Source organism: Leishmania braziliensis, chromosome 36 (assembly GCF_000002845.2).
Source record: "Leishmania braziliensis MHOM/BR/75/M2904 complete genome, chromosome 36".
Taxonomy (NCBI): domain Eukaryota; phylum Euglenozoa; class Kinetoplastea; order Trypanosomatida; family Trypanosomatidae; genus Leishmania; species Leishmania braziliensis.
The window spans coordinates 1,202,125-1,215,725 of record NC_009327.2 but is presented as its reverse complement, the minus strand read 5'-3'; the positions used below and the strand labels follow the sequence as shown (position 1 = coordinate 1,215,725).

The following is a 13,601-nucleotide window of genomic DNA, read 5'->3' as shown; positions in this document are numbered from 1 at the left end:
AGGATGGATGAGGTCATCAGCGTCATATTGAAGTGCATCACGCAGCTTGGACGCCTCGTAGATGGCCCTGCTGCCGACTTGAGTGGGAAAGCGGCGTCCATCACAATCGACACGATAGGGAAGTGCATTGCCGATCATGCATACTTGTTCATTGGCCAGAAAATGAACGGCCAGCGCGTATGGGAGCTTGTATGTCCAACGCCAAGCACTATCAGAGAGCCACATGCAGCGAAGTGGACTCTCCTCTCGCTCTTTCACCGCCTTGCCGATGCAGTGGCGGCCTCCTCCCGTGCGCCTGAGGCAGACATTCTGAAACCCCTTGTGAAGCTGCTGTGTTACGCTGTGAAGCCACCGCTCGTGTTAGGTGCGTCACCTGGGCAACTGCGGTGCCTCTTTGAGGCCGCGATGCGCTTGCTGAGGACGCTACTTCCATTAAAGAAACACACGGATGCGCTGGCGGAGTGCTTGCATCTCCTGCTCGCGTTGATGCAACCGTCAAACTTGCAGGAAGCGCATTGCGCGGTGGTTGCCTCGGGGGATGAGGCGGCACAGGTGGCCAAGATGTGCACAGATGTCTGCGGAGCCAAGCACAATGTCGCGCTTCGGCCGCAGAACGCCTCTATGCGACTACTGGGGTGTCTGTGTGAACAACCAGAGTATGCGCGCGCCCTAAGCCGGCAGCTCGTGGAAAGAATTCTGAAATGCTTCCTCGATGTTGCGAGGTGTCTAACTCAGCAGACAGAAGTGAATCAAACCCTTGGAGAGGGCCTTCTACGGGGTCTGGTTGGGTTCCTGGGCACTTTTCCGCTCCGCTGCAAAGAGGATGCCTCTGTCTTGACACTCATTAACAACATCGTACTCAGCGCGCTGATGCTGGGCGAAACGTCGACCAACTACATGTTCTGTCATTCAGCACTGTTCCTGCTTCGTCGCCGAGCCTCCGACACCCTCGCCCCCTTCATACTGCTGTGCGCCGCTGAGTACGGTGCTGCTCTCAAGGCGCTGTGGGTGCACCGAAACAAGGATGTGCGTCGAGAGTCGCACGCGGCGGTGGCGGCGTTCTGGTCCACGCTGAGCTCACAGCTGCTGCAGCGCCACTCATCAGAGGTGGTGGGCACGAGTACCACGCATAACACAGACGAATCACACAAACTTCACCGCATTGTGGAGACCCTCCTGCGGTCCTTGGACTCCAGCGCGGATCGGGAAGCCTCTTATGCCCTGGAAGCCCTGTATCACCTGCTCCCCGCCGTGGCAGCGCTAAGTGATACTCAGACACTGCAGACGATGAGCACACGACTCGAGGAGCGTGTAGGGTCTCTGCTGGCCCCCACGTCTGCAGTGCAGACGGAGGCGTTGTTTCGGCAGGCGCCGTACCTTCTCGCCACCCTTGGGCAGCTGTTGAGGCTACTGCCATCGGTGTCGCCGCGGCAGCAGACAATGGTGCGGGAACTCCTGGACTGGATCCTTCTCCTCTACCCGCACCCGAAGTTCTACGATCGGGAGAAGACGGTGCCGGGTATCATGGTTGTCATCACAGCTCTTATGCACCACCCATACACACCCCACAGTACCCTGCCACGCCTGCTAAGCGAGCGTACCCTTGAGCTTGTGGGAGAGGCACCAGGTGCAGCCATGATGAGGCTTGCTGGGGAGTGCATCTCGTGTGAGGAGCGGTTGGACTACATGGCAACACTGTGGACGAAGCTCTTGACATCATGCGAAGAATTTGTCCCAGAAACCGAGACAGAGTCGAAGCAGCGCCTCTCTATCGCCTTTTACCGCGCTTGTAGAGACTTTTGCGAGAGGACCCGGCTGGAAGTGGTGGTCGTGGCGAGCAACAGGGAGGCGACACTGGAGCAAATTTTGGTGGACGGCCCCGATGGAATGCAGCCTCGCTTCCCAACGCAGTACAGCGCATTTTTGAGTCTTGTGGACTTCTTTGTCCGACTCAGCGAGGGTCTCAGACTGTCTGACCGCGTTTGCCACCTACCAGCAGGAGAAATGACGCTGTGGCTGGAAGCGCTGGTGCGTGGCGCCAGTGCCGCACCGCACGTCTCCGGCTTTTACACGCTGCTCCACCGCACCCTTGTGGGTGAGGGAATGTGCCCACACTTATCGAGACGTGCGCGACCCTGCATGGGTGCCTCACTAGTGAGTGGCAGCTCGGATATCACCAGCGATGGCCACCACCACGATCACCCATGCGTCTCACCGCCCCTTCGCCGTTTTTTTAACATCGAATCCCTGCGATTGTTGTATGTCTACAGCGATGAGCTGCTCTACCAGTGTGCCATGTGCGTGTTGATTGGTGTGGCGCTTGTAGGAAGTGAAGAGCGGGGTGAGATGATCGGTAGTCGCGCCCGAGCACGCGACGACCGCCGCCTCGATGCGTATGTGCGCGCCTTCAAGGTCGTCTTAGCGCCCACGCCGACACCACTGCATGACGAAATCCCCACCGGCGGCGCGAATGACGCCCTTTACAGTTTCAGCAGCAGCCCCGCTATGCTTGAGAGTAACCGGCAGTATGCCCTGCGCGTGTTGGACAGTAAATTGTGCCATTCGCCTCGCTGGGCAGCTGTAGTGCTGCCGGCACTCACGACCGCCTTGCACTCCACGGAGGTGGCGACTGCCGTGCGAGCCTCCGTGCAGATGTTGGCGGCACGGCACGGTATCACCATCGCCGCAGAACTGCAGCATCGCAGCAGCAAGGCTACCTTCGCCCTGCTCTGCAGCGGCGAGCGAGCCAGCAACGGCCTTCGAGATAGCATGCCGCGCTGGCTGGCAACAATGCAGCCAGTCACAGTACCGCTTATACCAGTAGATAGTGCGCTACATATTGGGTACCTTATCCCCCTCGCTTCTCGGTTGAGCCTGCACGGCAAGCAGCCAGCGATACGCACAGCGGCAGCGGAAGTCCTGCACTGGTGCGCCATGTGGGTGCTCTGTAAGAGGGTGAGTCACTGGTACAGCGCTGTCTTTTCCCCATTGCTGTCCCTTGCTTCTCTAGCCAGCAGCAGCAGCAGCACAGGGGGTAGTAGTGGCGGCGATGACAACAGTGGTAGCGCGGTGCATCAGGAGCTGCATAGATTACTGATGCAAACAGCGCGGTGGTTTGGTAGGCCAGCGGGTACCCCCCAAGAGGCGGAGTCGTTTGTGCTCGTACTGTTGCACGGGCTTGGTGAGCGAGAAGTGAGGCAGCGACAGGTTGCGATGGAGGCCCTTTTTGCATATGCCATACCACCCACAGATGAGCCGCAAACGGCGACACCTCATTTTCTAGCTGTGATCAGGCAGCTGACAATGATAGAGTGTGGCGCATCGGAGTGGTCGCGATTGGGGGCAGCTCAGTGTGTGCATGGCATGGTGCGCTCCCTGTACAAAGCGAAGGTACCAGGGCTGGGGCGCACAGTGCAGGCGGTGGTGCAAGGTGCCTTGGGCTGTCTGCGACGCTGCACGGAGGTCCCTCTATGGGGGGCGATGGAGACCGCCACGTGCAACGAAGTACAAGAGGCGCTCCGCTGCGTGGGAGCCTACTGTCGCGATATCCGCAAACTGGGAAGCGAAGAGGACTCGAGGGGAGCGGATCAAGGCGCAGCATATCTTGTACACGCTGCGCCTGCGGTGCTGCCAGCGTTGGTGCAACGACACATCGCCTGCGCCATCACACTGCTGCAGGCGCTGCCTGCAGTCACGCACATGAGCGGCAACGTGCACCAGGTGTCGTCGCTTTCTCAGCAAGTAGTCCGTGAGCAGCGGCAGCGGATGTGCCCCGCCGCAGTTAAGTCACTCGACAGCGTGGTTGACGGGTGCGCCGCCCTTGTAGCGCTCCTTCAGAGTGGATGTTTCGCCGGGTGGAGCGAAAGGGCGACCGTCGAAGCGGCACCCCCCGTTATCTCTGCGCGGGCGGAGGACTACTCTCTCGATCCAGAGTTGCTTCACCTGCTGACGGCCGTGCTTCAAGCCATCGTCGAAGAGGCACGCGTGGCGACGCACGAAGGCAGATGCGTTTCGCCGCGCCTCATACGGTGGCTGCTAGAACTCGTGGACGTGATGCCGGTGCAGACGCACACCACGCATTTCTCTCAGCTTTTCACGCCTACTGTAATAGCGCAGGCTGTTCGCGTGATGGTGGTGGGAGCTAAAGTAACCATGGGACAGTGGGCAGGAGACGACGGCGAAGGTGAGGCTTTTGGCGCGCCGCTTCGCCGATGTACACCCTCCTCGCGGCTCTCGACAACGGCGCGACTGGGCCTGGAACTCATTCAGCTTGTAATGCGCGTCGTTAACCAAAGGCGTCATGGTGAACAGGTGGTTGAGGAAGTACTCTGCGCCATCCAGGGTACTAGTGTGTTTGATGTGTTCACCGCAGCCTCGCCTGCCAGCCGACTTATCGATGCGTTGAGAATGGGCCCGACAGCGCTCGTTACTGAGCCGGTGGCCCTCGCAGCCGCACTTTGCCAGATGGAGACCTCTTATGCCTCCGCCTTCACAACGCTGTGGATGCTCATAGCTGATTCAATGAAGATATCGCCCAACGTGGTTGTAAAAATGCTGCTGGCATTACTGCAAAACTCCGACGCCCTCAACAGTGCAGGTGGAGAAGGGGTATGCGAGGGACTGTTCGTACTTTTCTTCAGTGAGGCTGACCCTGCACTCCTTTGCCAGCACCTACGCACCCTGCTTGCTTCCGACGTGGTGCAGCACAACAGCTCCTTCACGAGCCCCTTGTTCTCTGTCAGCCTCGACGACGATGACGGTGCGGTTGCTGTGGTATCCTCATCCAAATCAAGCTCGGCAGCGCTGGGCCGCGCTTTCAGCAGTACCATGGCGCGGTGCTGGCAGCAAGCAAGTGCTACGCTACCCACAGACCGTCTCGTATCTGCGTTGCCATCCTTGACGAGAGTCCTGATGTCAGAAGCTGCCTGTCGAGGTCCAAGCGAGGCACTCTTCCTCTTCAGCTTGGTTAGGGACTGGCTCGCGGAACTGCAGCAGCGCTCGCTAACATCCGAGCATGACAAGGTACTCTGCCTTGTCTGCGCGGATATGGTTGCAGCGGAACAAGAAATGCGAAAGAGCTCGATGACGGAGGGGCAAGACGACGATCGCGGAGTCGCTCGGCTCGCAGCTTTGCTGATGCTTGTACGGCTTACAGGCCCTGGCATTCGCACAGTTCCGACTCTAAGCGGCGCTCTTTGCAATCTTGTTCTGTGCGTCAGCCAGCCTACCAACATTTACGCCCTCCTGGCAAGTACTGATGCGACAAACCGCGTTGTATGGGGCTTTCACATGCTTGCGGCAATTCTGACGCCGCGCCCCGCGCATCGCTCCTTGGCGGTTTTCCCCGTGGACCTGCGGGCTGTGGAAGTGGCGCTGGGCCTTCTCAGCGAGGTGCTCAACAATGCACTGCCGCTGCGGTGGACAGAGCTGAAGACACCGCTGGAAAAGGTGAATGGTGCCAAGGTGGCCCGTTCAGGGACAGCGCTTTTCGCGGCGGTGCTGCCCTACAAAGTGGAGGTGCTCGAGGTGATTGCCCCTCTCCTCGCAAAGGAGTCTATGCCACAGCGCGGCACTATTGTTCGCCACGTGCATAGGGCGCTTCAGACACTGAGCACTTGCAATCAAGCGCTACAGCTGGACGCGTTCAGCTGCGCTTTCCGCTTGCTGCGCGATCAGCGCACACACCCTCGAATCTGCGACGCCCTCACAGACCACGTTCTTCTTCCACTCCTGCACGCCTCCGCTGAGGCGGTGCGACTGCAACTCTTCGAGGCAGAGGTTTGCAACTGGGTAACGGAGGCCGGCAGAGCACCCACGCCTGGATGCCTCTATGTACAGACGGCGGCTCTCTCTTGCCTGGAGCTGATGCATCGTCTCTGCCCTCTCTCTGACTTGCGAGGATCGATTAACAAAGTGTTCACCTGCCGAAATCCAAATACAACCGGGGAGGAGCTCACGCTGGAGATTCTGAAGGCGTGTCGCGAGGCATGGCAGCGACCGAACACCAATGGTGACAATAGCGCTGGGGAGACTGACAGTGGCATTGGCGATAGCACGCACGCGGACGCTCTGCGTCGATACCGTCAGGCCGCGTTCCGGTGCCTTCTCGCGACGCTTTCGAAAACTCAGCAAGCGGAGAAGGTCTTCTGTGAGTACCTTTTTCAAGAGTGCTGCGTTGCGCAGTGGAACGTACTCTTCCTCGTGAAGAAGCGGGACGTCGTCGTGACGAGCTCGCTGGACGCGGAGGGGGAGGTGCTAGCGCAGGGAGGCGGTGTCGACCCGCACGAAGTGCAACTATGGCGGGACATGAACAACTGTCAACTTTCAGAGCTCTTCGCGCATCTTATTCGGCACTTTCCTTCATCTTTGGTGGTGCAGGGCGAGCCACCGGAGTGGGTCCGTCACTTTGTTGCCATTGTGCAGCACCCACAGGTGTGCCTGTCCGTCAAAAAGCTCTTTTACGAGTGTATCTGCCGTAACGAACGCTTCTTGGGCACCTTCGCACGGCGCATCTTCGACGGCGTCGCCGACTCCGTGGCCGCAGTGGCGCCCTCGGAACGGGCAGGGCCGGTCGTCTGGGAACTTCTCGCTGTTCTAACCAGATGGCACCGCGAAGGAGGGTCGGGAGCCTTAGAGGTGGGTAGCCCTGCATACCTGAAAGCGCTCGCCCGGTATGCTGCCTTTCACCTGGCATGGGAACACGCCTTCACTGCACGGGAGGGAAGCCGACCACTCGACCTCACTTCTCACAAGAGGCTTGCGGAGCTGCTGGAGCAAATCCGTCGGACACAAGGCGCAGCACCCGCCAGCGTGTCTTCGCCGCCGCTCACTTCCGAAGAGGTGAAGACGCTCCTCTCACACCCTGGGTACGACCGCCGCGCCTCCTTGGAAGTGATTTATCTGGTCACAAACCTGTGCGGGTGTCTCGGCTGCACCGGCGACAGCCAGGAGGTGGTGGAGGTATACAGTTTGCTTGGCGCTTTTCTGGATGTCTCGGCGTCACCCCAGCTGCACCGCATCGCGGCACGACTTGTAGGCCTTGAATACCGTCTACTGAGCGAAGCTGACACCCGGGAGCCGTCCTCTGCGGTCAGAAAGCTCCTTCGTGACGCACTAAAGGACACCGTATGCCCAATTCTGGTTTCATACGAATCAGACAAGAAATTTCTGGATGTGCTCGAGGCGATGCAGGAGGACCGAAGTGGCGACTTGGTGTACCAGCTGCTCAGCCATACGGACCTGCTGCATCGATACAACACTCGGAAGGACTCAGAAAAACTGCTCATCTTGCGCATCTTGGCACACGCCGGCACCTACGTCGCCGACAACTACGACTCCATTCACATGCACTTGTCTGGGCAGCTATGTGGCACTAACAGCAACCTTCTGCTGGGCGTCTGCACAGTTATGAGGAACTCCTTACCGCATTTGTCGATGGAGTCGGTGCGCCACTTTCTGCGTGACTTCTGCTGTCTCAGCGCCTTGCAAGCGCTAGAGTCAGTGGAGCAGACGCGTGTTGCCTTCTATGCGATGGGCTTGGCTGCCTTACAGCGGTGGGCGGTGATGAGAGGAGACCAGGAGAAGCAGGACGATGGCGACAGCGTCAGCGCAGATGTTGAGGCATTCTTGGTGCATCGTGGGCTCCGCGACTCCTCTCCTGCGGTTCAGGGTATGGTGCTGGCGTACCTTGATGTCCACGCCCCGAACGTACCAGACACGATGTGGGGGCGTCTCACGTATCTTATCACAGCCGAGGACGGGGCCAACGGAGACGGCGACAGTGGCAGTGGGGGGTGGGTGCGGCATTCCGCCCTCCTACTTCTCTCTCTGTCAAAGCGGTCGCACAACTCTGCCAATAACACCTTCTCGTTCACCGAAGCTTTGCGGTCGGAAGGGACGTCTCCGACACTGACGGCGACAGCAACTACTGTGGTGGAAAGCTCCGGTGCGCGGAGGGATCCCAGGAACGTGCCTCTTTTCTTCCAAACAGTGCGGTACGGTGATCCTTCGGGTGCGGTGACAGCGAACGCTGCATGCTTGATTACCACTGCACTCTCCCAGATTTTCGTGCCATCGACTCTGATACCCCAGCCACCACAGCAGCAGCAGCAGCCTCTGTCGGATGCAAGGCGACCTGATGCCGCGCTGCGCACCAACGCCACCGTGGCGCCGTGGCGCGGTGCTGGAACAGTTTCCACATCCACTGTAGCCCAATCTTGGCTGCGCATGGATAGCAGCGACTCTGAGCAAGACGACGCTGGGACATCGGCCAGGGTGATGGCGTCCCGGCAAATCTCTGAAACGATGCGGCTACGCACTGCACATGGCGCCGCACTTCGAGATGGTCGCGCGGTGCTCAACACACCATCCACAGCGCCCCTCCTTGAAAGCCATACGGCGGAACGCTTCCCGGAGGTGCGGCTGGTACTGAAGTCGCTGCTGGCGCCGCTGCAAATATTGTGTCTCCATGAAGATGCGGTGGCCGCCCGTGTGCTCATTGACCTCATCAGCAACGCCGCTATCGCACCCTCGACCACCAGCGAGTTGCCACGCACAGCCTCTCTTTCTAGTGCCCTCACTTCCCTCTTCTCTGCATTTGAAAGCGGGGCGACGAGCAGGCAGTGCGAGCATGCCAAGAACCCCCTCAACCTCTTCGTTGCGCTAGAACTACTGTTGCATGCGCAGGCTGCCTGCGGGTTTCCATTCGAGAGCCTGGACTGCGCAGCTCTAGTGCGCCTCACGAACGACGCTCAGGCGCGTGGCGGTAGGGTGCCAACAGCACCCCTGCCCGTTGCGGACGGCACAGCGCACGTCGTGGAGAAATTGTTGTCGTCGCTGGTACCGTCGACAACGCAAGGGGCGCCTAGAAGACTCTCTGTTTCATTTCCTGCATCGATGTGGCATGCCTATCACGTGGCGCAGCGACTGCGTCGATGCGATGACGTGGCATTCCAGTCGGCTCTGCGTCTGTTCAGGGCTACGAGGGGGCATGGAGCACAAGTCAGTCAGTTGCAGGGTGTTCTGGATGCCATGGAGGCGGGCGGGGCAGCCTACTCGGTGCGCCTCATTGGAAAACTCTTGGAAGATGAAAAAGAAGCAGCAGCAGTCCCAACTGTAGCGTCCCCTGCGACGCACGCGAACGGTGAATCCCCCGCCTTGTTCGCTGCCCGGGAGGAAGTACTACGCCACTACCGCAGTCGTGCCTCACAGCTGCTGCTGGATTGGGGTGGCGCCGCGTCGACTTTGCAGCCTGCAGCGCCTGAGTGGGCAGGAGAAAGCGAGGAAGCAAGCGCTGAGGGCGTGCGCTTCCGCTTACGCGCGCAGCTACAGCTGATGTGCGACAGGACTGCCTCTGCAGCGACAGTGAGGGCATCTATGGCGTTGCAACACCGCACGGGGTTTGAGTGGGGTGCGTGTCTCATGGCAGATGGACTGTGGTTGGATTGTCAGCGTCACGTAGAGGCCTCTGTTGACCATCTGCTTAGAAGCACCGCTTCTCTTTCTGACGGCGACGGCATCTCGCAAACCCGCTGTTACATCGCCGCCAATGCTCTCTCGCAGTTGGCAGATGCGGCGCAGGTACTGCGAGAGGCCTCCACAAGCGCCGTGGGCAGTGCCAAAGCGGCGCTTCAAACTTACCTCGATACGATGCCAACATCGGTACCCATTGGCGACGCATATGGCCCACTGTTTATTGACGACGTTCTTCTCATCCGCAAGCTAGTCATTGACTATCATGTCCAACGGAAGGGTGATCTCGCGAACACATTGCAGCTCACGGACGACGAACGCCACAAGCTTGTTGCACGGGCTCACGAGCTGCTTGGTACATGGACGGTGCAGCAGTGTGCAGAACTACTCCTTCTCCCAGCGAAAACGAGTGCCATCGAGACTATAGCGTCCAACGCAAACCACAGCACACTTTCCGAGCAGACACGCTGCGCCCTGGATCTTCTCGGGAAGCGGAGTAGCCTCTTTCGTATTGCAGCTATGTCAGGCAAAGTGAGTGGCGTACCACAAGAAGAGGCCTTTGCCGCGTTCCAGCAGATGACGCGAAAAGACATGCAGCAGCATGCAGCTTTGGGGCTGTTGTCTCCCACGGCGCTGCGGCAGTGGGCCGCCGACGTTGCGCAGTGTGAAGTAGAGATGTTCACCTCCATCGGCGGCATCTTAAGCGGCTCGACCGAGTCGACAACCTTGGCACAGAAAAGAGAGACGTGGGTGGCGCCGCTCAAGGACAACCTGCAGGACGCGATACCGTCCCACATGACCCTGCTCAGTGCGCTAGAGAAACTGCTGCCGCCTGTGTTGCACGGCGCCTGCACACTTGCCGCCATGTCTGGAGATGCGACGGATACCGAGCACGTGTACTCCATAACAGCCGCGACGCGATCGCTTTGGCAGCTCTACGCCAACACATTTCTGTGGTGTGCACAGGCAACTGGTGACCGCAGCGTGGAAACCGATGGTGGTGGACAGCTTCCGGTCTCAGCACGAGTGCCGCAGCTGCTCTCGCTCTTTGCCCTCCCACCAATGCCCGAAGCCGAAGCGCAAGCTCAGTGGCACAATACATGGGAGGCCCTGGTTCAACTGCCCGCACAGGTGTGGCTCCCATGGGCAACCCTTCTTATCACTACGCTACTAAAGACAGAGCACACCGTTCTTGCCCGAATTCTCCTGCGCCTCTGTCGCGAGCATGGGCAGGTGCTCTACTACCCTATCAACTGTGCATGGGGTAGTCTCGCCGATCTGGGAAAATGTCGCGCCACCCGCCGCACCATCGACAGTGGCCTGGCACGTGAACTTGCAGAGCTGAACGAGTGGCACAGGGGCCACAGGATGGCCCTTGTTGCCGAGTTCGCCGCCGCCCTTGATGAACTCGTGGAGCCCCAGCATCGTCTGGAAATTCGATTGAGCGAGGTTGAACTCCTCGTGAAGCAGCACGAGCAGTGCGTACGCGGCGGCGGCGGCGGCGTGCAGACAGGGTATCTCATGGAAGCACGGCAGCTATACGAGCGCTGCAAAGAGACCCTGATGGACCCAGCACGCTGGGGGTGGGACCAACTCTACCACCGCCGCGCCGCGCAGGTGTTGCAGGAACTCGATCGCCGGAACACGTTTTGCACAGAAGTGCTCCGGTCAGAAAAGCGATTCAGCAGCGCAAAGAGGGAGGCCCTTCGCCAGGTAACGATAGCGCTGAACACCCTCCCCACGAGCGTGGCAGATAGCGCCACCGGGTCACAGGAGCTGACACTGTACTCGGAGCGACTCCCACGCGTCCTGCGGTGCAGCGCCATGGCCATGTCCACTACTACTGCTACTCTCCAGCTGGGCTGCACCAGCGAGGCAGCCGAGCCGATCCTACACCCAGTTCAACCGACACATCTCCTCCACACACCGCAGGAGGCAACCCAGCAGTGCCGCACACTCATTGGCGTAGCGGACCAGGTGTTCGTGCTCAAGTCGAAACGGTCGCCGAAGAAGGTGGACATCTACACTTCCACCGGAAGCTGCACATACATGGTCAAAGGCGGCAAGGACCTCCGGCTAGACCAGCGCATCCAGGAGGTTTTCACATTCGCGAATCTGTGTCTTCTCGCGTCTCCACATACTCGGCTGTCGGCGTTGATGATCCGCACATATGCCGTCATCCCCGCCTCGCCGTTTGTGGCACTCGTTGCCTGGGTACCCAAGACTGCCTCGCTGCAGGAGCTGATGAAGGAAGCTACACCACCAGATGCGCGCGAGGCGGTGGCCCGCTTCTGCCGAACACGCGGAAAGCCACAGGACATCCTTGCTCTCTATAAAAGCGCCCATATCACCAGGAGCCCAGAACAAGAGTACACAGATCTTGTGCTATGTCTGCGCCAGTCGGCCCTTGTAGAGTCGCTCGAAAGTATCGCCCCTGACTACTGTTCTTGGTTTGGCGTACGAGACGCCTTCTTGAACACGAATGCCGCCGCCTCCACGGTGTCTTTTGTGCTGGGTGTTGGGGGCCGCCACACTGACACTTTGATGGTGGACCTCCTGAGCTGTGAGCTGGTCGCCATGAACTTCGGCTTGGCGTTTGGCGACGCAACACGCAAGCTGCCGGTGCCGGAGCTGGTGCCTTTTCGGCACACGCCCCAGCTACAGCGAGTGCAAGGGGTGTTGGGTAACGATGTCACGCGCTGCCGCATGCGCCGCGTCTTGCACGTCTTGCGCACCGAGCGACACACTATCGAGGGAATGGTCGCTGCGCTCCTAATGCCCGATGCAGACGCGATAGGCGACGAGGCAAGTTGCATCGCTGCGCACCAGCTTGACCTAGTGCGCCGCAAGCTCCACCTCGAGAACCCCGCCGACATTATTTTGCGCGATGTTGCACGCAACGCGTACGTGACGCAAGACAAGGACGTGTGGAGTGGAATCAAGATGTGCCTCTTTGAGAGGACACAAGGCAACAGCGAAGAGGACGACGACCTCGCGGAGACAGCACTCTCGACGCCTCAACAGGAAGATGTGTTTGTGCAGCGACTGCTGCGCATCGCGTCTGACTCGCGCGTACTTGCTCGTGCCGATGCAGGGTGGCAGGCGTACCTGTAGCGCCGGAAAGGGGGAGAAGCGAAATTAGGGAAACAAAAAGAATCCAAGATGGAAAAGGAATGCGCACGATCGGGTATGTGCGTGCTTGCGCGGTGGTATTCAACCTGTACGTAGTACAGAGTACGTACGGAACCTTTGCTGCCGGCCTCTGTGTCGCGAGGAGTCCATGTCAGACGTGCAGCTCTGGCTTCCCCTCCCCCCTCCGCCTCCTCCATTCGTCTCTTTTTTTTCCTCTTGCTGCTCAGTGCAAATGACTCCCACGCACTTGATATGCATAGACGCAACCCAACGCAAGCCGCTCTCTGAACTCGAGCGGAAGTGAAAGAGGGAGCACTGAGGTACGCGTTCTTCTCGCCCTACAGACGACTGCAGACGAGTACAGAGGAAGGGTGTAGAGCGCCACCAGGAGCAGCTCTGCAAGCGACATGTCTCTCCTTTGCCCCTTCTCTCTCCACAACTCAAATGGTGCGACCAACCACCACTGTGCATGGATCGTTACGGTGCTCTGCGTACAATCCTCCCAACTCTACTCCCCCGCCTGTCTCTCTCTCTCTCTCTCGCGCGCGCATCTCCATCAATGCTGCATTCATGCGCAATTCAAAAAGGAAAAGAAAAGCGCCGGCCGCTGGAAGGCGACAAGATCAATTTTTTCTGTCTTCGTGTGCGTGTGCGTCGTGAAGTAAGCGCAAAATAAAACGAAAGTGTGTAAATTCAGCATACGACACCCCTCCTCCATTCGCTCTCTGCGTTCCTGTTGTCTCTATATCAGCATACGCCAGTGCGAGTGCGACGCAGAGACGCCATTTGTGCCGGCGCCCATACCCAGACCGTTTCACCTCCCCAAATCGCTCACAGAGACGCAATAAAGCAAGACTCAGGTGAGGTTACGCCGATCAAGAGCACGCAAAAGTGGACGTGGAGACTAGCGTGCACATGAGGCACGCACACCCGCACTCGCACCTGCCTTGCGTCACTCCCCCTCCCCCCAAACCCAAAGGGACGAAGAAGTCAGTGCC

The 13,601-nt window shown here is 59.2% G+C and overlaps 1 protein-coding gene across 1 annotated transcript; it reads left to right on the top strand.

The window, feature by feature from the left end:
• Positions 1-3: 3 nt before the first annotated feature.
• On the top strand, positions 4-12,585 carry LBRM_35_3160 (conserved hypothetical protein; the record flags this gene model as incomplete). The annotated part of the gene is made up of 1 exon (XM_001568885.2): positions 4-12,585. The coding sequence occupies one exon, from the start codon at positions 4-6 to the stop codon at positions 12,583-12,585; it is 12,582 nt and encodes a 4,193-aa protein (XP_001568935.2).
• Between the last annotated feature and the right edge of the window lie 1,016 nt (positions 12,586-13,601).